At 60.3% G+C, this 25452-nt stretch overlaps 1 protein-coding gene across 1 annotated transcript; it reads right to left on the bottom strand.

Annotated features, from left to right (window-relative positions):
• Positions 1–582: 582 nt before the first annotated feature.
• Positions 583–23096, bottom strand: LOC143170230 (maestro heat-like repeat-containing protein family member 2B). The gene is made up of 33 exons (XM_076358328.1): positions 23072–23096; positions 22382–22524; positions 21936–22058; positions 21284–21449; positions 20782–20880; positions 20073–20224; positions 19538–19681; positions 18881–18973; positions 18454–18523; positions 18225–18338; positions 17667–17740; positions 17077–17196; positions 15980–16087; positions 15622–15781; positions 15193–15233; positions 14761–14902; positions 14024–14076; positions 13494–13601; positions 13120–13239; positions 12809–12931; positions 11818–11979; positions 11475–11597; positions 11094–11161; positions 10612–10747; positions 10411–10506; positions 9489–9612; positions 8411–8520; positions 6092–6237; positions 5696–5843; positions 5207–5400; positions 4449–4586; positions 4175–4286; positions 583–702 (listed from the first exon to the last, which is right to left on the bottom strand). Exons 1-33 carry the CDS (start codon positions 23094–23096, stop codon positions 583–585), a joined length of 3855 nt encoding a protein of 1284 aa, XP_076214443.1.
• Between the last annotated feature and the right edge of the window lie 2356 nt (positions 23097–25452).

Below are 25452 nucleotides of genomic sequence, written 5' to 3'. Positions count from 1 at the left end.
GGGTCCACGCTTGGCCAAGGCTGTCTGTTTCCATCACGACTTGCTAATTCTCTCTCTTTTTCCCAAATCCGATCTCTATCTCCCAACCAAAATATTTGCTGCAACGGCACTTGAACATCCCTCCAAGAGGGGTGATGTCCCTCTATTATTGTAGAGAAGAGTTGGGCAACCTTTTCTGGGTCCTCACGTACCCAGGGCATCTGTTGCGCCCCTTGAGTCAAATCTCCTGGAGCCCATGGCTGATAAACATAGGCATGTAATATTGGAGGGGGTGGTTTCTGTCCTGCTGCCACAGGCATTCCTGCAGCCGGACTAGCCACTAGCAAGCTCATAGGAGCTTGCAAAGCAGGAGCGTGATTTTCAGGAGGAAGCGGCGGGTACAGCATAGGGGTCTGAGGAGTAGCAGGAGCAGGTGCAGGGTGAAGCAGAGCGAGGGTAGGGTTTAGACTTTGAGTCTCCCGGCATTGGGTGCTTTACCATCTGTCTTACCTTAGCCAAATCCCCGTATCCGCCTGGTTGTTTAAAAGCCCAGTTATCCCAGACAGAGCAGTAGTTCATTTGCTAAGAGCAGTAGTTCATTTGCTAAGGTTTCTGATCCTCCAAGCGTTGATGCAGGAAAGTCAGCTTGCTCATATCAGACGAACCTTCCAGGGGCCACTGCTCGAACGGCATCTCCTCCCGAGTTTCAGCTGGCCCCTCATCCTGGCAGAGAACTATGGCTCGAGCTTTCGAGCTTTAGTGAGTCCTGAAGTACCATCAGTTTTCTTCCAGTTTTGCAGAATTTCTGCCAGCGGCGAACCCCGTTTTTCCTTACCTATTGAACCCCCCATGACTTACGCTGCCCCCGGTTTCAGTACCTTCCCGGTGAACACGGACCCCGCAAGGACAATGGGGTGAACTCACCCAGCGCCAGCTGTGTTGTATGTGGTAGCTACACTCACCAGGTCGGAAACCCACAGAGTCCCACCTGGGTCGCCAAATCGTTAGCAAAAAGGACTTGCTCACATTTTCTTCTTTTCCCCTAGCTTGTGCACAGGTACCGGAAAGAAGGCAGCAGAAGTACACACTAGCTTTTATTGCCGGCATTAAGGTGCCTCTCGGCTGGGAGCCCAAAGGGACCCCATGTTACACTTCATTCCTTATATACAGTTTTAAGACTACTCAGATATTCATTTTTACAGTTTACATAACCTATTGGCTTTGGCCATGACATCACTTGTTACCATGCGCTTTTGAGTATTTCTTCACGCGACCCCCCGTGCAAGCGTGCTTAATGCATACTTATTAGCAGAGTTTGCACTATTTTGTTGCAACTTTGCCACTTTCAGCCGGTTTGGTCTGGTTTCTTCTACGAGCAGACCCTCTTGCACAGGGCAGGTCACTGTCGGTCAAGTTCTCTTGCGCAGGTCTTGGAAGCCATCTTCACGTTGGAGCTTTTTCTTATGTAACAGCCTCCATGGTCTGTCCAGCTCCCTTAGGAAAAGGCTCCTTGGCTGGCACCTCCCCCTGGGGAGAGGAACTGTCCCTCAAGTCCAAGTGCTGCCTAGGGCTGCCTCTGCCTTCTACTGAGGCTCCCGGAGTGACCCTTGGAGGAGTTGTACATGTCTGTGGTGGGGACATCTGTCCATGAGAGCTCCTCAGCAGAGGGTCCCCTTCCATCCCATGGTGATCTGGGAAGCCGAGTCACCAGAGGCAGGGCTTGCTTTGGTCTTGCTTGCAGAGCTTGAGCTTGGACACCTCTCCAACCTCGATTGTTCCAGTATCATCCCTCTCGCCGCGCCTGCCCTCTTGATGCAGCTAAGGATGTCATTCTCTAGCCTGAGGAGCCAAAAAGGGCCGACCCCAACTCTCCTCCCTCCTCTGCCAGGCCCAGCCTTGGAAACCAGCTGGTAGCATCAAGGAGCTGTATCAAAGGGTGGGAAGTTTAGGCAAAGGAGCGTGGGGAGGCATGGCCCTAGTTCTGGCTGGGCTCTGAGACAGCATTCCCAGAAAAAGTCATGGACATCCCTCCCCACAGCCTTCCCTCCCTCCCTCCCTGACTAAGTCAGGCAGCCCCAGCTCCAGCTGTGCTCCTCTGGCCCCAGCTGTGCTCTGCCCCTGGCCTTTCACCTTGGGGTGCAAGGCGTGGGGAAGCCCCCGTGCGTCCCAGAGCCTTCCTTCAGCCCTTGGATGAGCAAACTTCCCCTCTCACCCCTCCTTCCTTGCTGGAAAGCCCTCACCCGTCTCTGCTCCTTGGGGCTCAGGGTGGCGGGGTCAGACCGTGGTGGGAAGGCAGGGAAATCTGTTGGCCATTGGGGGGGCACCACAACTGAAGTGGGGTTTGTCCTGGCCTCTGGAGGGATTTTTGATTGAAGTTTTGAGAGCAGCAACAGGGACAGCCACATGTGAGCGAGTCGCCCGGGGTGCCTGTTCTGCTCCCAGAGCAGGCAACGTCCCACAGCCCAATCTCTGGGTCCCAGCACCCCAAGAGCCTGGGCCCCCCCAGCCCTCCATGCACAGGGAGTGCCTGGGGACCCCTCACCTCCCACAGAGGTGGTGTGGCACAATGGGTCAGTGCAGCCTGGCCATGCCCTGGGAGACCACGGCCACAGGATTGGGGCCATGCTGACCCCAGGGGCCCCTGGGGTCACGGGGCCCCTGGGAGCTCCCGGCCAGCATCACAGGCTTCCCTCCAGCCCCCCACCCGGCCCAGAGCTTGTTCCTCTCCCAGGAGCGGGGCGGGAGGGGGCTGCTTGGGGGAAGCGAGGTGTCAAGAGTTATGCTTGTGTTTGCTCAGAGGAGACTATGCTCTGTAAACAGCCCGTCTTCAGCAGCTGTTGTGGTTGCTGTTGCTGTTGTTACCGCTGTCAGGAGAGCTAATAAAGCAGGCTAGCAGGCAGAGCTCGGCCCCTTTGAGCTATTGCCTCCTGGAGCCTTCCCAGTCCACAGTTTCATCGCTTCTCCTGGCCTGGCCTGACATGAGAAACCTCCCCCAAAGACATTTCTCTCCAGGGACTCCACTCTGCAGGGACCTCTCTCCCCGTGTCTCTGGCTTCTTGGTCCTTTGCTTTCTTTCAGGAGATGCCGCTGAACAAACGTGCCTGGTCCGTGCGAGCAGCAAGTCAGGGGGAAATAGGAGTTACCGGCAGGGCTGAGAAGCTCTGTGGGGTTGGGAGGAGGCTGAGACCATTTGAGGGGAGTGCAAAGCCCGATGTGCAGGGAGCCAGGACTCACACGTGCCTGGGACCGACCCCCTGCAGCGGTGGGGCAAGACGGGTCCCTCCGAGCCCACGTCATACAAATGCCTGCCGCTGGAGCACCTCCAGCTCAGCCGCTTGCCCCGTGCCTGGCACACTCAGCTCCCAGGACTGCCGGAGCCCTCAGCACTGCAGGTGCCCAGGGCAACCCCTGGCCCCGGCCCCTTGTCCCTTGCTAGTGCCCCTTCCACAGCAGGACCCCCTCTCAGCGTGGTGTTCAACCCAGGAAGGGGCTCGACTCCCTCTTACAGCTCCATCCTCACCTCTGTCAAGGAACATGACTGTGCAAGGCAGGAGCACGGGTTGTGTTTGAGCAAACTTTGCGGAGTCTTCAGTTTGGATCACACATATGGTGTGGGACCCCCGGGACAGGGGACCAGAGGCTCGCAAGGGCTCGCAGCAGGGCCGGTGTGCACAACAGCCTGAGGGTCGAAACCACATCTCTGCTGGTGGGCTCCCTGTGTGGAGAGACCTGTGTGGAGACCCCTGCTCTGGGGTCTGTCCCGGCGTGACTCTGTTATCCCCAGCCCGGGAAGATCTGAGAGGGGCCACGCAGCTGGCAGCCCCCAGCCTCTGTGTAACCCACACGTGGTCCCACCAACCACGAGGATGCCATCAGGGAAAAAAAAGATATGCTTCCCCCTAGGCATTTTGTGATGAGCTTTATTTAATTAACTCCTTGGTGCTGGCTGCGGCCAGGTATTGCAGAGGGACTCTTCCAGTGCCTGCCTCACGCATGGCTCCTTGCCGTACTGCCGTCCCGAGAGAGCTGGAATGACACAGGCAGTGCCATGGGGACCTGGTCCCAGCCGGGCGTTCCCCTGACCGCCCCACTGCAGGGACCCTTTCCCCAGGGATCTTCCCACAAAAAAAGACATCCCAAGCAGCAGTATCTCAGTAAAACCCCTCTGAACCCTTCCTCCCCCCCGCCACCTTACCTCAGCAAAGAAAGCTCTAGCTGTCACCTGCAGGTTAACTGAGCGGGAACCCAGCCATGGCAAGAGGCTCTGCACCAGACAGGGTGATGCGAGCCCAGCCTGGAGCAGGACGCTGCACAAGGGAGCACAAGCAAGGGACACAGAGTTACCCAGGACGGCCACAGGCCAGGTCTCCAAAATTCACTTGCACTGATGCAGGCACTATTCTTCAGCTGAGGACGTCCCCCCAGGCATGCCAGAAGGGTCCCAGCAGCCATTTCCCTGGGGCTCTTACCTGGTCAGGAGACACACCCCCTCAGGGTGAGCCAGGGGGTCTTCCAGGCGAGCCCACACTGCCCGATTCATGAGCAGCCGCATCCATTTGTCTGCCATGCATCTGCCTAGCACCAACTCTAAAGCCAAAAGGAAAAGCCTGGCAAAAGAAACAAAACACAAAACAAATAAAAACACAGTCAAACAAAACAAAGCCAATCAAAAAACCAGCACCACCACAAAACCAAAGAAATCTCAAATCACAACAGATCAGGGGAAGATTTATCTTTAGCAGAGCTAACTACCCCTGAAATGATGCTCCATAGCCTTCAAGACTGCAGCTAACGGCACTGGCATTTTCTTTGTGCCCCAAACCCACTGAAGCAGAAGAAAACCCACGTCCCTAGACTGACTCCATGCTCGATAACCAAGGCAACACCTAATACCTCTTCCCACCAGCATTTTGCGAAGAATGACACCAGCGCCCGTGAGAGCCATGCTCCCCACAGCGCGGGTCTGTTGAAGGAGTGCAATGCTATCGTGCATGCAAGGGTATGCAGGAGGCAAGATGACAGCCGTCCGCAGTACGAGCCGCGTAAGACCTTCTTGCCTGGGAGCTGGAATTTCTCCATGAAGGAGCAGAAGTAAAACCAACCACGACGACCGGTTTGCACATCTAGGAAGCGGGGCAGGCAAAGTGCTCCCACAGCCCCATGAACGCACATGTCTTGGAAAGGGGAACTGAAGCCAACCCCTCCACCGGCCCCTTCAGCTCCTTACCTGCAGGGCTTCTCCTCAAGGACCCGGCCCTCGAGGAACAGCCTTCTCCAGCTGCTCACGGGGGAAAGCAGCCTCTCCTCGCCCAGCGTTTCACTGACCCACCTCAGGAGGCTGGGAAGGAGGTGGGGAAGCAGTTGCTTGAGCTCCTCTGTGCTCCTCAGAGCAAGCACCACCTCGGAGATGGCACGGGTGATCTACAGAGAAACATGACCAAGAACCACCTGTTCAGGCAAGGCCTCTTCCCACCAGCCGGGTTCCCCGGCCTGCCTGGGGCGGGGGGGTTACTCGCCACAATTGTCACTTCTGTGACAGCCCTGTGGCTCAGGAGCACAAAACTGTCCCGGCTCCCCACACTCCTTGAGGCCGGCCCAGCACAGCACCCTGGCAGTCTCCACGGGCATCCGCAAAGGGCACCTGACTCCCTCGTGCCAGAGTATGAGTTAGAAAGCAGATGCAAAGCTGCAGAAATGTGTCTGCCATTGAACATACCGTCAGAGTCTCCAGAGCAGTCTGACGGTTGGGCCGCTTACAACCCAGGCGGTCGTTTCCTGCTCTGTTCAGTTTCTCCACTAAGCACCTCAGGACCTGAATCCCAAAGATGCTCCTCCCCAGGCTCCTCCACAGCTCCACCGTGTCACTGCAAGGGAACAGACATTCACCCATGAGCCCGTATCCTTGCAGTCCTGCAGCGCCCTCAGACCTTCTCCTTGTCTGCAATGGGGCTTACAACCCCCCACTCACAGCAGAGACACAAGCACGCAGTCTTGCAACACTCAAGACAGTTCAGGCAGAAAAAGGACCTGCTGCTTAACCGGACCCCCCTGGTGCAAGCAAGCTGCAGGGTCTCTCTTTGACTACAGTGGGGGAAGTGGATAGTGCACGTACCTGTCCATGGGCAGACCTTTCTGGAGGAGACTGCTGATCACAGGCTCCCGGTGAAAGCGGGTGAGGAGAAACACCGCATGGAGAGAGAAGGGCCTGTGGGTGCTCTGCTGCATGGAGCTGTAAAGGGTGTTCAGGATTTTTGGCACCTGAATGGAAGAAGAGGAGAAAGAAGGGCTCGGTGCATCCTTTACCCCCTCCTGCGGGGCCCAGACACAGTCATTCAGCACACGAGCAATGCCTGCTCCCTTGACACAGAGTCCAGATCTAGCTCGAAACCTCACCCCCTGCCTGACCCTGGCTCACGTCCGGAGCTGAGCGTGCTCTTGGCAGTTGCACGTCTGTGTGCGCACACACGCACACATGCACGCACTCACACGCAAAGCCTCAGTCACTGCATGTGCCTGGGCCCAACCGTATGAGCAGCTGTGTGCCCTGTGTGCACACAGAGGACACGGACACATTGCACACCCAACACCTGAATAACTCTCCCCATGTGTCTGTAGCAATGCAAGAGCAAAACCACACGCGCTCTTCAAAACCCTGAAGAGGCCTTGCAAGGCCTGTGTAAGAGCACGTGACTCCTTCCCGGGGAAGCCAGTTCTCCAGGGACACTTTTCCTTGCCTCTACCCTCCTTTCCCAAAGCGCCAGCCCCTTCCCCGCACAAAGGACCTTCCCCCAAAGGAAGGGGTGTTTGTTTGAGCCTTTCACAGCTAGAAGCTGTGGCCATGACAAGGACAAATAGGCAGCCAGGTCCCTCATCCTGTGGAAGATCCCAGCTTCTCCCACAGCTGCCTGCCTCTGGCCCGTGGGGCAGACACAACCTGCTCTGCGCCTGGGGAAGCAGCAAGGGGTGACCCCGCAGCCCACGGCTGCGGTGCTCCCGCTGCTTGGAGCGGCCACGGGCTCTGCAGGGACGGCACAGGGACGCCCTGCCCTGGCTGTAAACAGCAGCCACCTAACAGCTGGGTGAGCTTTAGCTCAGCTGGGCACGATCCTGTGAGCTGCAACCCGTGGTTGCCGTCACTGTGAACAACCTCTGTCAGCGGCAGACAGCCACACTGGGGAGTTAGCCTGGGCTGAGTGAGCTGCGCCAGCCCTAGAGCCCTAGAGCCCAAGTGGGGCGCAGCAGAGCGCGAGTGGAGGAGAACAGAGGCCTTGAAAGGGCAGGCACAGCATGAGGCCAGAGGCTCCCAGGCTACAAATGGACAGCAACTGGTCGCTAAGGGACGAGCACCTCGCGGGCTGGGTAACACCACAGTCGGGGAAAGCAGTAAGAGCAATGAACAAGTATCCAACCTGTGGAAAACCTAGCGTGCCCAGCAAAGCTCCGAGTAGAGGGAATTGGGGACCAGTGAAGAAAGAAATGGGTCCCAGGGCAGGGAGGACTGACAGCGACCCCAGAGGAAGGGGAGGAACGGCAAGGTTGGTGCCTCCCAGTGATAACTGCCTCACTCGTGGGAAGGACCTGGACCAACGGGACACTTTGGACAAGAAGTGCCCATATCCTTGTCACCAGCTGGAGCAGACGCCAGCAGCAGTTGCTAATGCACGACTCAGACCCATCAGTAGCCCCTCAGCTCAGCACACGGGCACCTGTGTGTAGTGCAACAGCCAACAGGAGAAAAGACAAAGTCAAATGGAAAAAAAGTTCTCCTTCACCTCCTGGAGTATTTCCTTTCTGCATTCCACCAGGAAGACGAACACCCACTTCCACACTGCCTTCACACACGTGGGTCTGACACGCAGGAAGCTGTCCAGGAGAGCAGTCAGAAAGTCCGTGGCCTGTGCTGGAGGGATGCATTTGCAAACAGCCTGGAGAGAAGTCGGGAACAGGAGAGACCGCGTCACAGCTCTGCTCCAGCCATTCAGAAAGGAAAGGAAACTTGACAGGACTGTTAGTTTGGCAGTCATGGAGGGGGCAAGCACTTGATCCTCCCGCTGTGCATACAGTGCTGTTTACACCTGGTGCAGGTAACTGATTTGGAAGTGTCTCCCCGCCATGTTGTTTGCTTATATACCAAATCTGTATTCTGACAAGAGCGCTCTCTCTCTCTCTCTCTCTCTCTCGCTCTCTCTCTCTCTCTCTCTCTCTCTCTCACACACACACACACACACACACACACACACACACACACACACAGAGTATCTGCTCCAGCATGCCTAAAGCACAGTCTTGTCTCAAAGCCTCCTGCTACTTGCTAACAACAGCCGTCCTGGACAGCTCGCTCTGGAGACAGCAAGAGACTCTGGAGGGGAGCAGGGAGACGTGCAGGAGTCCGGGAGCTGGGCCCCCACCCCATTGTTTTGGGGCCAGTTACCTTTGCTATTGTGGCACAGCTGTCTGCCAGAGTCTTGGTGTCTGGGCTGTTCGGCTCCTCACACAGGCACCTGATCTCATCTGCCTGAGGCACCACCTTCATGGTCTTGGCTGGAACAAACACCAGGAGAAAAGAGGAGTCACGTCTGCAGAAACCCAGAAACCCAGCCTTTGGCCCCAGATACTGAGAGGGGCCAGGAGAACCCAAGTGGCGGCAGTGAAGGCCACAGGGAAACCCAGGGCCCTCCTGAACTCAGTGCAGCAGGATTTCCTGAGCCTGATAAACGGCTGACAAATCCCGGGCTGGAAAGACCCCTCTTCCTCCTTGAACTGTTTGCTGGGGCTTCAGGGTTTCAGCAGCCGCTGGCCTCTGCTCCCAGCAGCTGTGTCCCCTATTCCCGCACAGGCCACCATCATCTCTGGGAGGCGGGAAACCTCCCTGTGACTTCCTCAGCACAGGCAGACCCTGCTGCCTGAAGAGGAAAGGGTTCAAACACAACCCTTTGCAGCACGCTCCGGGCCTGCAGCTCAGATCCCTCCTCCCTGCCCAGTTTGCTCTGGGCAGCAAATTGGTTTCCTCTCTTGTGCTCGGCAGGAGACTTCTTCCCTGGCAGGGATGAGTTTGGAGACACTGCCTGGGTAGCTGCCTGTCTCCCCAGGCTCAGGGCAGGGAGCAAGGGGGGAGGCACCCTCTGAAACGTCAGGGACCTCATCCGAGCAAGCTGTCTGACCACCCTCTGTCTTCCCTGGAACGTGGAGGGGGACAGACATGGAGGGGGACAGTCCCCAGCGCTAGTGACAACATCCTGCTCTCAGACAGCAGTGGGGATGGCCCTGACCACCCAACATCACACGTGCCCCAAGGAGGTGGGACTCAGCAACCCTTTCCCAGGGATCCTTCCTGAGATGGCCGGGGAGGCAGAGAGTTAACAGGGTGGGGGCACAAAACCAGCGGAGCACATTGCCTCCCCCTTCCCTCCTGGGGATGGGGCCTGGCCCTGCAGGATCCCGGTGGTGCCAAGCCAGGAAGGGAGGGAGGATCAGGCTGAGCAAGGCTGGGAAGCGCCCGCTCTCCTCACCTTGCATTTGGAGAAGGTAGCCAAGGCAGACCCATGCCCTCTGGCAGGATGCGGCCAGGCAGCCGCTGGTCAGAGTCCCCAGCAGGCCCACCAGAGAGCCAAACTGCTTGCAAGGATGTCCTCGCTGCAGGGGAGAGCGGCAGGAAAAGGGTCGCAGGCAGCCCCAGCACCCACTGGCCCCTACCGCCCGTCCTGCTCCCTGAGCAGCGACCGGGCAGAGGGGCAGGCAGGAGGGCTGCCCCATAATCCCAGGAGCCCTGAAACCCAGCACCTGGCCAGGCAGGGCTCCCTTCCGGGGCCATGAATGGTGGGGAGGGGGCACCGGGGCACACGGGGGGTCCCTACTCACCATGAGCTCAAACCGCTCCTTGCAAGCTCCCAGCACGTGGGCGCAAACCCGCAGGGCTCTCTCCCGCTCCCATTCTTGGGCTGAGGTGAGCCAGCCCTTCAGGACCTGAGGCAGGGTGCATCTCTCTCGCAACAGGCATCTTTCTCTCCCTGAGATCCCTCTCCCTCTCCCTCCTTCTCTGGCCCCTTCCCGGCACAGCCCCCAGCCCCACCGAGCACTGGCACTGCTGCCTCCACCGCCTTGCTCTCTCCAGCTGCCTCTGCCCTGAGCCAGGTGTTGCTTCCCTGCCAGCGTCTCCCCACTCCAGCCTTCCCCCAGGCTGCTCTCGCCCAGCTCAGGGCTGGCTCTTGGCTTTCCCTCTGGCAGGACCCACTTCTCTGCCTGTCCTGAGGCCACAGTGGCCGGGCGCTCCTGTCCCCCAGCTCAGGCCCTGGCCCCAGCCAGACACACAGCCTCAGAGCGAGGAGCCAAAGCCCCACTTTCCCATAGGAAAGGTATCCACCTCCTATCACCCTCTAAGGCCTTGATTCCCTGCCCCTGTGACGCTTTCCCTGTTGCCCCATGGCTACTCACGTGGACCACATCGTCAAAACAGGCAGAGGTGGCCTCTGCCTCCAGAAGGCTTTCTATGAGATGGCCCAGATCTTCCACGCCTCTCCTGTGCAGAAGCTGAAAGGAGGAAAGGAGAGCTGAGGTTCTGCATCACGGGGGCTGCCAGGGCGCACTGAGGTGGGATCCTGACCCAGAGGTGGGCAGGCACTGGCCGGTGGGTACCTGCACGTTCACAGCTGCCCTCACTGTCTTCCTTCCCTTGTTCATCCGCTCCTTGGAAGGGTAGGACAAGACACTCTGGCAGCACACTGACAGCAGGTTGCGACTTTCCTCCCTGCTCAGAGGTGGCCTCAGCTTGCTGGCCAGAGGAAAAAGGAAGAGAAAACAGAAAGGGGATTTACTAGCCCTCTCCAGAGTGGCTCAAACCATAGCTGGGTTCCTCCTAATCGAGGGCCCCAAATCCAACATCCCCAGCCCATGCCAGCGAGCACTGCCTTCAGCTCCAGCAATTCCTGCCTCCTCCCAGGCAGCAGGCAACCCCCACACCCAGGTTAAGGAACCCCTGAGGCTCCCTTCCATCGGGAGACACCCGAAATGGGGAACACCCTCCCACTCCACAGCCCCAGCAGCTCCCGGCTCCACGCTCAAGGTCACTGGGGCTGGGACACACTGGGAGCCCCCGGAGCCCGGGGAACAGACCTCACCTCAACTCCTCCAGGGCCTGAAACACTCCATACACCAGGGAGTCCCAGGGCTCCCCCTTTATCCAGTCCTGCAAGTCCCAGAGAGACAAGCGCACAGTTGGCAGTGGGCAGGGGCACGGGACAGCCCTCCCGCCTCCCCCGGGGACAGGCTCCACTGACAGGCCCTGCCCCGTCACCCCCATGGATCCCCAAAGGCACCGCAGGAGGGACCCTGCTCCCCAGCCATAGCCACCCAGCACCAGCGCCCAAGGGCCCCACCAGCTCGGGACACAGCTCCAGGAGCTCGCATGAAGCCGAGAGACCATTGTGCCTCTGGGGAAAGCAGCCTCATGGCACAGCCCAAAACTCCCCCGTGTGACTGCCCCGGCTACAGGCACTCACCAGCAGGGTCCGCGTCGCCTCCTGCTTCAAGGAGAGCTCAAAGCTGCCGCAGTCGCCCACAGCCCGGATGGCGCTGCTGACCTCAGTGATGCTCTGTACCAAGGCAAGCTTGAGCTGCAAGTCCTGAGGCCAAAGAGAGCAAAGCACCCCTTGAACTCTTTGAAGGGCTGAGGCAGGGAAGAGGAGCATGGAACCCGTGGGGGTTTGGGGTCTGGACGTTGAGGACAAACCCTTCCTTGGGGGATCTTTAGAAAGAGACCGTCCATCTCGGTATGCCCCAGCCCTGAGGGGCTGGAGCGAGGGCACCCAGGCATCCCTGCCCCTGCACGCCCCACGCTCCTACCCTCTGTTTGGCTCTGGAGAGCCGCAGGATGTTGCCCATGATTTCTTTATCCACGCAGGTGAGCAGCTGCTCCTTGGGGGCACGCAGCGCAATGCCGCTGTAGGTGCGCATGAGAGCAGCGCAAGTGGCCTGGGCTCTCCCCGTGTTCTGCCGCCGCTGTATCTGTGTCGACAGAGATGCCCCAAGACATCAGCTCCAGGACTCCCGCAGGCTCCTGCGGCAGGCCGCTGCCCTGCACCCTCACCAGCTCCTCGTTCACCTGGGCACCTCCCAGCAGCTCCCCAAGCTACTCCTCAAGCTGCGAGCTCTGGGGCCGGGAGCTGTTCCCATCCCACAGCGTGGGTTCTCGCATGGACTGAGGAGGAGGGTGCAGCCAGCATCACACACACTGCTGGTGGTTTTACCACTGATTTGAGGGGTTGGGGAGCTGTCTGGAAGCTTTCTGTGGAAAGGTATCTGAAATAGCCTGTCACGGTCCTGCTTAGAGACGCGCAGCCTACGCGTGCCAGTGGGCAGATCAGCCCAGTCTGCCCACCGCCCAGGCCAGGCTGCACCGCTCTCTCTGCAGGGCCCTGCCCTGCCCTGAAAGGCTTCCCCGTGGCCCCCAGGTGGGGGGCAGAGCCAGCGAGACCTCACCAGGCTCCTGCTCCCAGCCCTCAGCTTTGGGGAAGGGGCAGAGTGTCGCACCATGCCCACCCCCTTCTTGCCAGCTCCTGCTGAAGTTAAGTCACGGGCAACGTGGCTGCATGCAAGCAACTGCTGCAGCTGCCCCAGCCGGCCGGCTCTGATCCACGAGGTGTCAAACTCCGTCCTTTCCAATGACACCTCAGGGGCCCCAATGCCAGGACATCCCCTCTGAAACACAGGTCTCAGGGAGCTCTTACAAGAGGGCTTATCTAAACACAGCTGCCACGGTTTGGCTGCTGCAGGTGTAGAAGTGGAAATAAGGCCAAAAAAGGAAAGCCAAACAGCAAAACCCTGGATCCTTTACCTTCCAGCCCATGGAAGTCTGATAAAACCAGTCTCTAGTGAAAGTGGCGGTGAACATTGTCACTGTGTCCAAGACCAGGTGGAAGTGGCTCTTGGCAGCGTGGGACACAACAAAAATCATTCCCTGCAACCACAGAGAAACAGGGAGTCGGCTCCAGCCCAGGCACTCAGCTGCAGCCAGTGACAACGGCCAGGCAGGACGTTGCAGCAAGGGGGGAATGGCAGCAACAGGGAAATCAAGGAGGTCTGGAGCAGCCCTCCCTCTCCCCCAGGAACAGGCAGGGGATGCTCAGGACATGAGCATCACCTCACCTGGGCCTCAGACAGCTCCACAGGGTTTGTCTCCTGAAGGAACCTCAGCACCTGCTCTTGGACGTGTCTGAGGTCCTGACAAGCTGCCAGTGCTGTCCCAAGAGCCTTGTACAGGAAAAGCTGAAAGAGAAGAGGCCGAGCCCGAGATGCGGTCACGGCTCGACCTGTCAGGAGAGGGCTGGCCCCAGGTGGACCCGACCGCCCCTGGGAGCAGGCGAGGCCAGCCGTGGTGCCAGGCTGTAGCCAGCCACTGGAGCAGCCCAGGAGGAAGTGCCTTTGGGGGTGAAGGAAGGGGAAGCAGTGAAAACCGCCTGCATGGGCAGAGCACCGGCACCAGCCCCAGCCCCAGCCCCAGCACGGGGCAGGAGACACACCTTCTCCCAGGAACCAGGGGCAGAGCTGCCCAGCTGCTGGCTCAGCTCCTGGCTCAGGCCCACGGTCCAAGCCTTGTCCTCGATGGGCTCCAGTGATGCTTGTAGGAACTGTGGGGAACAGGAGAGGAAGCCGAGTGTTCCCCTGCCCTTGGCCAGGACCCTTTCCACACTCACATGTCCCGGGACACTGCTGGGGGAGAGCTGCCAGGAACGGCAGTCTCTTCCCCTGCCCCACCCAACCCTCTTTTCTCCAGCCTCCCTCTTCTCCTAACACCTCAGGCGAGACCCCCTGGCACGCCAGATGTGGAGGAGGAGGCAGTGCTAAGGCGTGTGCCACAGCGTTAGAGGGCATTAGCCATCAGCCGTGGCACATGTGCAGAGAGCAGCTCCTCTGAGCAGGCAGGCACCTACTGTGGGGGGAGGTGCAGGGTGCTCAGGAGGTGCCCCCACCTCCTGGTGCCTACACAGGCAGCCCCAAGCTTCCTCCCACAATTTTGTTTGCTCCCTCTTCTCCCCCAAGCATGCGATACCTTAAGCAGACGGTGCTCCCACTCTGCAGAGTCCAGGGAGATCTCGGTTTTTCCTAGAAAGCAAGAGGAAGCAAAAGCCCTTGCTGCTATTTAAGCTCACACCAAAGAAGAGCCCAGTGGTCTCCTCTGCGGTCAGACCTCCCAAAAGTCCCAGGCCATCAGGCTAGAAAGGCCCTAGAAGCACCTGCGCCAAAGCCCTTGTGAGGCCAAAGACACAGGAGGGAGCCCAGGGGCGTTTGTCAGAGCCACTGCATTCAAGTTGGGGAAGGACGCACTGACCGCAGCTGATCCCCACTGCTTGACTGCAGCTCCCAGAACAACGCCGACCACTGAGTGCCAGCACGCACCGGCAACACACATTTTCTCCTGAATGACCCACCACTTTCTGCCCATTTGCAGCCCTCCTCCCAGGCTATTGCCAAGGACAGATGCTGCAAACCTGGCCTGGCCTGGGGACTCGGCCCTCCAAAGCCAGGGGCTGCACCTCCTCCAGGAGCACCAGTCCTGTCCCTGCCCCAGACACCATCCCAGCCAGGACATGGGGGTGCCACCAAGACCTGCCCTCCTAGGGGACATCAACGGCTGCCCCCAGCCTCAGTGCTGGCTCCCTGGGAGGGGAAAGGCAGCAGAGCAAGTGCTGGGGAGCTGGGGACAATTCCCCTCCGTCACACTGGAAAGCTGCATTGCCCTGCCCCTTCTCTGTCCCCATAGCCTCTCCCTCCCCTCCCGCGCTTTACCTTCCAAGTACTGCAGCAGGAGGGGGATCTCGGTCGCCCACGCCGCCCCCAAGGCTCTGTGGATCCTGCCGTGGAGGGCCTGCAGCAGCTGCAATGCAGTGACTGCACGTTCGCCGCTCTTGTGAGGAGCTGCCGCCACCACCTAGGCGAGAGCAGGAGAGAAGGGTCACTCCTGCCGCCAGAGCTGCAGCTTCTCCCGGGAGGGAGCTTGGGAGCTCGGCGCCACTCCGGCCAGCAGCGGGCATCCAATGGCTTCACCCAGGGTGCTGCTGGCCCCGAGAAAGGAGTGGGATCCCCGACGGGCCCAGGAAGGTTCAGGCGCACTGCCTTCTCCTTGCGGGCTCCTGGCACTGGCCTCAAAAGCACCTCTGCCCCAGGCTCTCCCACCACCCCTGGCCAGAAAAGCTCTCTCCTCAGAGCCCCGTTACTCACCAGCAGTCGAGCCAGCAGGGCCTGGGGAGTCGGCAGCTGGGCTGCGGGGAAGAAGAAAGGCTGGGTGACCGACGAGCCCCTGCCATGCCCTGCCCCTCGCACCTCCCTTGCCCCCGCAGAGGGCTGAGGGCTGAGAGCAGCTGCGCTGCCACAGCGCTGGCCTCGGGGGGGACTCCCAAGGGCTGCCCAGCATGAGATGAAGTCAGCTCCAGCATGGCCAGGAACGAGCCCCGGCTCACCAGGAGCACGCTGCGAGCAGGAGAGCCAGGCCTCTGCGCCAGGCGAGAGGCAATGCAGGGAAGAGTCCTTCGTGCCCAGCAGCAGAGCCTTTGGTTCTCCTGGGCTCCTGCTCAGGGCTGGCAGGGCACGTGTAAACACAGACTGGCCCGGCACCCAGCCAAACCCAGCAGCACTCACTGGGGCTCCTACCTTGCTCCTGGGAGTCCACGGCATCAGGCTCCTCCTCTTCTTCTTCGCATCCTGCTCTCTCCCGTCTCTCAGCCAGGGCTTGGAGACAGCGGGAGAGCGGGATCAGCATGCCGCTGTACTGGGCTGGCACCACATACTGCAGCAGCCTCGGCCACAGGAGCTGCAGAGAAGAACCAGGCAATTCGCCACACTGGCACTTCCACTCAGCTCGAAGACGAAAAGGATGGTCTGCGTTTCCCTGAGCCTTGTGTGCTGATTCAGCGCACGTGAGGGGAGAGGTTCAGGGCATGAGGAAGCGCAACGAAAAATGCCCTGAAGGCAAGAAGTGACCACAGCAGCAGGGCAGAGGGCAACTTACTTTGGTCATCCCTCTCAGAGAGACATCCAGCGAGCCCAGAATGTCCACGCACAGGGCTTGAAGAGCTCCTTCCTCCGGGGTTTCCCAGGCAAAAAGGCCTCCTGCCACCTGTAAGACAGAGTTGGCAAAACCCCAGTTACTCTCAGCTCCCAACCGACGAGGCTCAGGCACGGTCCCACCAGTGCTGCTGCGCCAACCTGCTGGGAGCAGAGGACAAGGACAGCCGGACCCAGCTCAGGGACCAGTTCCCGGACCCTGGGAAGGACTGGCAAGCCTGGGAGCAGAGAGAGACGCTGCTTGTCTGCACAGTCCCCCAGGGCCCAAATGCTGCTGTTGTGCCACCAAAACAGATGAGGAACGTGCCCTTCAGCAGGGCATGCTCGGCGCCAGCCCTGGCAGCAGCACGCCCAGCCCAACAGATGTGGAGGAGAACGCAGAAGCCCTTTCCTTCGCCCTGCTCCCAAAGCAGAGCCTCCCCGAGCCCCGGAGCAAAGCGACGCACACAGATCCCCCGGCTGGAAGGAAGCTCCAGCCAGAGGGAAGATCCTCGGCAAGTCAGCAGGAGGCTCGGCCATCCCCAGCCTTCATCTCCTGGGCGCCCAGCTGGAAACACTCACCAAAGGGACCGCCAAATGGCCTGTCCCCTTGCCAGAAGGGACACGGGTCCCCAGACTGCTATCGGATGGGCAGGGCGTGCTTTGGAGGGCCAGAGCACGAGAACACCACAGAAAGCTCCTCTAGCCAGGCCCACCTGTCTGCATTGGCTGGAGGATGTCCTGTCCCTACAAGGCCCCTCCCTTTGCAAGACGGCTTTGCTGCAGGTGCCTGTGGACACAGCTCAGCCCGTCGGGCATGCAGGCAGCCCCGCAGTCCTGGGTGGCACGCCCAGGTGCAAACCCACGTCATCCACTGACATCTCCACCAACATCAGCACAGACACCCACGAGGAGGAATGGCCGTTTGGAGGCCGCTCCGATGGCAGTGCCGGTGCTGATGGCCCTGCAGCATGGAGCTCTCCATGGTCAAGGATGCCTGCAGGAGCTCTCAGCACAGTCCAGGCACCCGCCGAAGCCCCGGGTGTCCCACTCTGCCCTTACCAGTCTGCCTGAGGTCCGGCTGAACTCGTTGAAGATGTGCCCCACCACATCCCATGCCCAGCAGCTCTGGGAGCCGGAGCTGAGCAGCTCCCTGATGAACTCCAGAACTGCCCTCCGCACCTGCCAGGGGGAGAGTGTGGTTACGACCCTCCTGTTCAAAACCCAAAGGGAAGCTGCCTTCGCTTGGGGGCAGCCTTTGTAGCTCGCGGAGGGATGACAAGGGCACGGCAGAAGCTTTTGCTCCTGGGTTCAGGAATGGGCTTTAGCACCAGGCTGGACGTGCATCTGCCCTGCAGAGCACAATGACCTCCCCACTCTGCTCTGCCAGCTCTCCCCGGTGAGGAGCCATCACCCACCACCTGGGCAACGTGCCGGCGCTTCCCCAGGCACCCCAGCCCTGCCCACGCCAGCAGCAGCGGCACCTCTTGCCATCAGCTCTCTGGGGAGCACGAGGAAGTGGGGAAAGGGAATGGTCATCTAGGTCAGACCCCAAACCGCTGCTTCCTGCTATGGCCTTGCCAGGCTCTGCCCCGAGGGAAAGGGTTTCTCTGCCTGCCCTGGCAGCACCGCCCCTTCCCAAACCAGCTCACCGGGGCACTGGGGTCGTTGCACACCGACCGCACGGCCTCCACCACCTGGGGCAGCTTCTCTCCTGTTGCAGGTGCTGGAAGAGATACAGAGAGTGTGCATTGAGGCAGAGCCCCGATGGCAGAAGGGATCCCTTGAAGCTTCCAAGCTTTTCATACACCAGTGGGACAGAAAAGCGGGGCCTGACTGACTTCACAGGAGGCAGCGGCACACCCAGAGCAACTCTGTTTCTAGAGGCACAGCAATTTTATAGGGACTGAAAGCTATGGTAACAGAGAGCATGAGAGAAATGGCATGGGTACAAGCAGCTCCTGCGCGTGCCAGCCCGCCCGCTCGCCCATCAGCCCACCCGTGTTACTGAGCTTGGAGCATCGTCCTTGGTGTGCCACCATTTCTAACTGCCGGGGGAGAGCTCGAGCCCTGTCACAGGGCGTCAGCTCAGCTGGGGGACCTGCTCTTTGCAGCTCCTTTTGGGTGCAGGTGTACCACTTTCAGCCCGTTTCTGCTCTCAGCCCAGTAGCCCCAACCCCTGCCTCGTGTCTCTGGCCCATGGCACTGACCGTCAGAGTGGGCCAGCGCTCCCAGCAGGCCCAGGGCTGCCACACGGCCGGCCTCGCTCCCACCACTCAGCTGGGAGTGCAGAAACATGACTGTCTCCTCAGGGCACATGTGGGCTGCAGGGAAGAAATCGCGTTCTGCATTAGCAGGCAGCTGCCGCCGACCGCCGAGGTCTCTCTGGGAGAGAGCTGCCATGGCACGGCGGGGCATCGCCCAGTCTCCTCTCCTTACCCTGCAGAATGATGCAGCGGGACAGCACTGCCTTATGGGCCGGGCCAGGCTCTTTGGTCACCTCAGAGAGCTGTGGGAACAAGGTCCGTTTTAAAGAAACTAGCGTCAGCGTTGAGGGGGACTGAAAAGAGACGGTGCTCTCTGCCCTCCTCTCCCAGAGTCCTCCTGTGACTTGGCTGAGAGGGAAATCGCTGTGGGAACCGGGCTGCCCCTTGGACCCGTTCCAAACCGCCAGGATCAGGCCTCCTGCAGCCTTAAGGCACCTACGTGGCACCCACGTGGCACCCAGCTCACAAATCCTGGCGGAGGGATGCCCTGCCCTGCCCTGTCCTGCCTTTCCCTTCCCTGCCAGCTGGCAGGTCTTTCCCCTCCACGGCAATCAGGTGTGCAGGCCCCAGGCCGGTGGCAGGGCGCAGGCTCCCCTTACCTGGCGGTGCACAGCCGTGCTGATGGCAACAGCCATGCCCTGTGGGATTGGGGTCTGAACTCCCTCCAGCGTCTCCAGGACATAGATGAGGCTCTACAAGAGAACGGGGGAGGAAGAGGAGGCTAAAGCCACCAAAAGTCACTTGGGAAGGGAGAAACGCAGCACATGTGGGATAAGGGGAGTCCCTAACACCACCTCCCAGGGAAAAGCCCAAACCCTCCTGCATGGGGCTTCTTGTTTGCCCTCCCCTCAGAGCAGCATCGGGAGGGTCTCTTTCCTCTGAAGAGAGCCCGGTGTTGACAACTCAGTTTCCCACCACTTCCCACTCGTCAGACCTCGCCCCTCACTGGATGGGACGGGACGTGGCCCTGGGCATTAGGGCAAAGCTCTTCCCGCACACAGAGCTCCAGGGAGGTGCCAATGCCTCCCTTCCTGAGAAGATGAGCCTCGGGGACTCTTGGCTCCCTCCTGCCCGCCCCCCCGGCATTGCTCTTTTCTTGCCCAAAGAGCCCAGGAAGCCTCAGGCCTCCTCTGCTCTCCCTGTTCCTTCTCTAAGGGCTGCCCAGCTCCCCCTGGCACCCCACAGCTCCCCAGTGCCTTGTGCCACTCGCTCAGGCCCACCCCAGCAGCCATGCCGGGCCCGACGCGACTTCTCACCTTGGTGACCCGAGAGGTGTCTCGGACCTCCTGATATTGGTGCAGGAGCCAGAGGAGCTGCTCCCAGGCATGCTCTCGGTGCTGCTCCTCATGCAGAAGGACCCCCATCATGGCAGCCACCGCCCCAAGGACAGCCTGCTTGTCCTGGACAGGGAAGGGAGAGGCTCTGCTTGGAGGGCTGAAGGTCTGCCTAGCGCTCAGCATCCCCTGGACACCAGTCTGCCCTTCCCACTGGGAGGGGTTTCCCTTTCCCTTCTGCCCTGCAGGAGAAGGGCTCGCTCCAGAGGAGAGAGAGCATTTCCCCATGCTGGTACCCCAGCCCTCCCTGCAGAAAGGCCCCAGGACTTGGCTGCTTCCCTCCAGGGAGCCTCCAGCCCCAGGCAATGTGCTGGCAGGCTCCCGGCTTGGGGTGCTTTCTCACCCAGATCGCTTCCCTTCCCTGCCCGCCTCTGCTCGCACCCCACCGGGCACAGACGGACCCACTGACGTGGACATCCCTGCTGCGGCCCCAGGCGTGGAAAGCAGCACTTCTCACCTCTTCCTCCTCGCAGCCCAGCCAATTTACCACCGCGTAACGGAAGACCGGGTAAATGTCTTCACAGAGCTGCGCTTTCCCGTTGCGAGGGAAGGGACATTGCTCCCGGTTGCAGAAGTAGGTATTGACCCCTTTTGACCATTGCTCCAGAACTGCACCAGGAGAAAGGACAAGGGAGCACCTGAGAGTCTGCAGCAAGGAAGGTTCCTTGCACCCTCGCCCAAGCCTGCTTTAAGGGCAGTCCCAGGCTCGGCAGGGCTCAGCCTAGGACCAGAGCTGGATCCAAGGACAAGCCGTGCTCTTGAGGTATCTGGATTCAATCACCCCACTGTTTCTCTCCTTCTCCCCGTCGCACCTTTTCCTCCTCAATGCCCTGTTCCCCTCCAGCATTTTCCACTGCAGCCGCTGCCCTTCCCTTCCCACATACTCGCCCTTTCAGTGCAGGGGCTTTAAACCCCAGAGGAAAGCAGGGGAACAGAAGCCATGGGAAGGGACCCTGGAGTTCCTCCACGCAGCACTGCCACGTCCTGCACACAGGAACCTCCCAGGCTTCCCCCGCTCCTTCTGCACACTCACAGCACTTTGGGATCACCAAGGCCTGACCTCGCTGCGGGCTGACACCCACCACGTTCCCTCTGAGATCACACGGAGGCATCAAAGGCCACCCCAGCCCCTGCCCCTGGGCCCTGGCCAGGGAGCTGACACTCACCACTGCAGATGGCGCGCAGGATCCGGCCACTCCCCACCCGGCTCAGCATGGTGCGCAGGGCGAGCAGTGTCATTCCCACAAAGGGGATGCACCACAGAGCTGCAGAGAAGACAGGGACAGAGGGACCGAGAGGGTCAGTGAGAGACACGGGAGGCTGGGGTCGATTGCTGGCAAGGCTGGGGCTGCTGGGCTACGCGGGACAAGCCAGAGGGTGTGTGGAGGGCTGCCTTCCCCAAGGAGGACACAGGAAAGCCCTTTGGGGAAATGGGGAGGACAGTGGGGGGCAAGAGACCCCACGGGTTTGCCTCCAATGTGCTCCAACCCTCCAGGAACCGGGATTGGGCTGGTAAGGCAAGAGCTGCCAGCCGGCCCTGGCACGGAGCAAGGAGGCACGGCAACTTCATAGCCCCCAGTTCAACACAAAACATTTAGGAAGGGGGAGGATCCCTTCTCCCCGTTATCACAGACCCCTCCCCAAACCAGGATGCCGAGAGTGCCATACCGTAGCTGCAGGCCATTTTGCCCAAGGTGAGGAGCACAGTCTCATCAGGGACCTTCCCCATGACCTTCAGGTGGCTCTGGAGCTCGGACATGACAAAGTGGAAGTGGGAGCGGGCCAGAGCCACCAGGACATCGCTAGCGGCCGTCTTCACATCATCTGTCACACCCTGAAAAAGCGCCACAGGTTAAACACTCCCAAGAAAAAGGCTGAGGCACTCGGACAGGCTGAATGACCCTGTCTCCCCTGCAAGACGCCTCAGGGCAGCTGTGCTCGGGCCGGGTGTCTGCCGCCTCAGCGCAGCCCTGTGCTACTGCCTCCTCTCCCTCTCTGCGGAGATGCCAGGAGACCCCCCCGGGGCCTCTCCGTGGAACTCGTGGGTTCCCATGGCGCTCCCTCAAGGCAGGAGAAATAACCTTGAGCTTGAACTCAGCTCTCGCTCATTTAGAAACAACCCCGAGTCCACCTCTCTGCACAGCTTTCTGTGTCCCCTCTTCAAATTCTCTGTAATGCCCCCATTAGTCCCCAGAGCTTCTCCCTTAGGACCACCGCTGGGTCTGAATGACCGAGGAACATCTCTGCGCTGCTCTGTATTTCCCCAAAAAACAGGGGCATAGGCAGGCCGCTTTGGTGCCTTGAAAGAGAACAAGCTCACCTGGGCTGCTCGCATGTCACTGGACACCTCTGCTATCAGGCGGTTCACGACACCACTCGTCAAACAGCCGTCGTCTCCCTGCAAGACGCTCTCCAGCTCTCGGTATGTCTCCACTCGGTCACCCTGGGGACAGACCACAAAGGGGAGTGACGAGACTTGCTTTGCCCTCGTTCCCAGGGAGACCGGCTGCCCCCCGGATCATCTGTGTGCCTTGGGCATGAGGCACGAGCTGCAGGCATCGGTCAGGACAGCCACGGGGAATGGCAAGATCTTCCGTGGCACCTCTGACACTAGCAGAGAGCCAGACAGGGAGATCGGCTCCACCAGGGTAAAAGGCCTTGCAGGAGCCTAGAAAATCATTCCTGAGGATGGGGGATGGCGGAGGTCAGAGGGAGAGTGCCAGGCGAGGAAGGGGAAAGGGAGCCCTCACCCCCCCACCGCCTCACCTCATGGTCTTGCAGCTGCTTTAGCAGAGAAGTCCCGACAGCCGCAAAGGTAGTGACGGCTGCAGGGACAGCCGTCCCCTTTGCCCTGCCTTCATCCTCAGGATGCGCAGGTCTGGACTGGGAACGCACGCATCGGCAGAGAGCTGGAAGAAAAGGAAGAAACGCTTTTGCTGGCTGCAGGGCTTCGAACCAGGGAGGGGTGAGGATCTTCCCAGCCTCCCCCAGCACGAACAGCCCGTGCTGGGCTGTACTGGCAAGAGGGCAGTCAGTGGGATGAGGGGAGGGACTCTGCCCGATGCTGTGGCACTGGGAAGACCACACCGGGGGGACTGGGCCCATTCCGGGCTCCCCAGTGCCAGAACAGCAGCGACGCACCGGAGTGAGTCCAGCGCGGGGGCCCCGAGCTGGGCAGGGGATGGAATGGGGCCCTGCAAGGAGAGGCCGGGAGGGCTGGGGCTGAGCAGCCAACAAGAGCCATCCGGGCCAGGTTGTCTCTGAGCAGTCTCCAGCTGCCCCACGGAGGGCAGGGAGAGGATGGAGCCAGAGCCCTCTCAGAGGTGCCTGGCAGCAGGATAAGAGGTGACGGGGACGCAGTCCCCAGCACCCAGCTGGGACAGGGACACAGCCCCCAGCTGGGACGGGCACTGCCTCCGGCAGGCATCAGCCCCCAACCTCCCACCAGCCCCTCACCTCTGAGCGCTCTCATCTTCCTCATGGCAGCAGGATCCCCCGGATAGACACACTGCTCCCTCCGGGTGCTCCTCCCGCAAACGCCATGAGAAACTGGGGCAGCACCAGCCCCAGGGGGAAAATATAGAGCCCAGCCACTGTGACCCCCCTGCGGGGCACGGCGCCTCACAGAGGGCTGCTGTGACATGGGGACACATGCTGGGGACACACCCTGGGGCGCAGACCGGACACGGCAGCACCCTGGGGACACCCACAGCCCAGAAATGCAGGATTTCCCCATTCTCCATCACTTGAACTCGCTCATGGTCCTCAAACAGTTGTAGCAATGACTTTCTCCCGACAGCCCTTCCCAGCCCCATCCCTCATCCATGTCCCACTCCAGGGACCCGAGGGCAATGTGGTGTCAAGAGGACTGACCTGGCCTTTTCCCTCTGCATTGTCTCTCCCTGGTTTTCTCCAAAGAGGAGGCTCCTGCTTGTGTCTCTGTGTGCCCTCCCCTACGTCTCCTCCAAGAACATTGGCTCCCATTCTCCAGCCAGGACCGAACTGGGCAGAAACTGGAGACCTCCAACCCATCAGACCCAACTGCGTCACGACAAGAGGTGACGCAGGAAGGAGAGAGACGCAGGCCGGAGCTGCAGGAAAACCCAGCCAGCTCTCTTGACTGCACAGGTGGGACATGCTACATACACTGGCCACCAGAGCAATTTATGTCACCACTTACAGCTGCACGGCGTCACTCAGCCACCTGGAAAGCCCCGCCAGCACCCGGGGCCTGACAGGATCAGGCCACAAGCCTCTAGTAAACACGCATGGCAAAGTTACTCCCCGTTTTCCTCTTTTCAGCCAAGAACATCAGCATTGATGAGGGGGGTGTCCAGAGCAGCCTAGCCAGGCCCTCGGGGCACAGCTGCTCCTGGCCCACCCCGGCCTGCGGGCCTGGCTCCGGCCTTCTCAGAAGAAGGCCCCGGCCTTCGCCCTGAAGCCTCACAGCAGGAACCGGCAGCGGGTGCCAAGCCCAGCCCTGCTGCAGCCCGGCCCGGTCCGGCGCCCTCCTGCTCTCTCCCTCAGTGCCAGCACGGGGCCTAGCCACTGGCTGCCGGGGCCTGGGGCTGCGGCCGGCAGCCCCTGCCGAGGTGTCGGAGCCCCCAGGTGCAAGAGCGGGCCCCGGCCCTCGGCCTGCAGAGAAGTGGCCTGTGGAGAGGGTCCGGGTCGGGCCTGCTGGGGCCGGCGCCCTCCCCTGCCCCAGCCCTGCTTTCAGGGGCACAGCGTGATGTCGTGTGGTTATGTGGGGGTGGGCCAGGAGCAGTGAGGGGCTTCTGCAAGTATGTTCACAAGTGCTCGGTTACTGTGTTGCTCATCTTCCGTACTGCCCCTTCTGCCCAAGCCTGTGAGAGGGTCCCAGGTGCAGCGGATCAGCCTGGGGCTGCGTCAGGTGGGGCCGAGACCTTGGGTGTCCCAAACAGGTATCCCCCCTCCGGGCAAGGCGTTTTGGTGCCAGGACTCTGCAAAGGGAGTACAGACTCTGGTTTGGAAAGGGGAGAGCCAGCCATGAGAGGGATCCCTTTCTCTTCAGCCAGGTCCCACACAAAAAGCCAATTCGGGGTGCCCAGCAAGCCCCCCTCGGGTGTCAGGGAGCTCCAGCCCAACGCCAGTCTCCAAAACCTGCTTCTGTCTCATGAGGGGTGTCAGAGAAATCCCCTCTTTCCCCCAGGGCTGCCCTCAGTGGAGGGATGGGCCCTGCAGCCGGGGGAAGCACCTTCCCTTTTTGGAGGCAGTTACCAGGGGAGCTGCCTCTGCTGCTCTTGCTGCCACCTGTTGGTCTCGGTGACGTGCTTGAGTATGTCCCGCCGTGCTTGATGCGGCTCCAGCCTTTCTAGGACCCAGACCACTCATGGAGAAAGGTGGCTGCAACAGCAGGGAAAAGTCATCCCTCGACCTCTGCCGGAGACCCCTTCTGCCTCCCCTCTCGTCCAGCCTCTGCACCCACACGGTCCCCCGTCCACCCACACTTTCACCCTGTGGTGAGTCTTCGGCCTTGGCTGTGGGGTAACCCAGGTCATGCGCGTGTTAGGAGACATTAGGTACAGTTGCTTACTGTCTTATTGCATGAACAACGAATGTAGATGAACAGCAGAAAAGCCTTTGGAGACAAGCACTTCTTCAGATCTCTTATAAAGCTGTAAACTTCAAAAGCTACATACATATTGGGAAGAGTTGAAGACACCATTTAAAGGGAATATGTGAAGGAGAAAAAACGGTCTGTAAAGACTTACGCCTCCTATGCTTTCTGCTGGCTGATGTATGGTGTGCACCCCTACATCGCTGCATCAGTGACGACACCGTGACTCTGTGGTGCAACTGGGGAAGACCAGTCCCTG

Source organism: Aptenodytes patagonicus, chromosome 22 (assembly GCF_965638725.1).
Source record: "Aptenodytes patagonicus chromosome 22, bAptPat1.pri.cur, whole genome shotgun sequence".
Classification (NCBI taxonomy): Eukaryota; Metazoa; Chordata; class Aves; order Sphenisciformes; family Spheniscidae; genus Aptenodytes; species Aptenodytes patagonicus.
Note: the sequence above shows the minus strand (reverse complement) of the source record. Positions and strands in the feature narration are given on the sequence as shown.

Coding starts and splice junctions, on each gene's coding strand:
- LOC143170230 (XM_076358328.1), bottom strand. CDS start 23,096: ATGAGGAAGATGAGAGCGCTCAGAG. Junction 22,525..23,071: donor GAAGATGAGAGCGCTCAGAG/GTGAGGGGCTGG, acceptor CTTTTCTTCCAG/CTCTCTGCCGATGCGTGCGT. Junction 13,602..14,023: donor GGGAGCACCGTCTGCTTAAG/GTATCGCATGCT, acceptor TGTTCCCCACAG/TTCCTACAAGCATCACTGGA.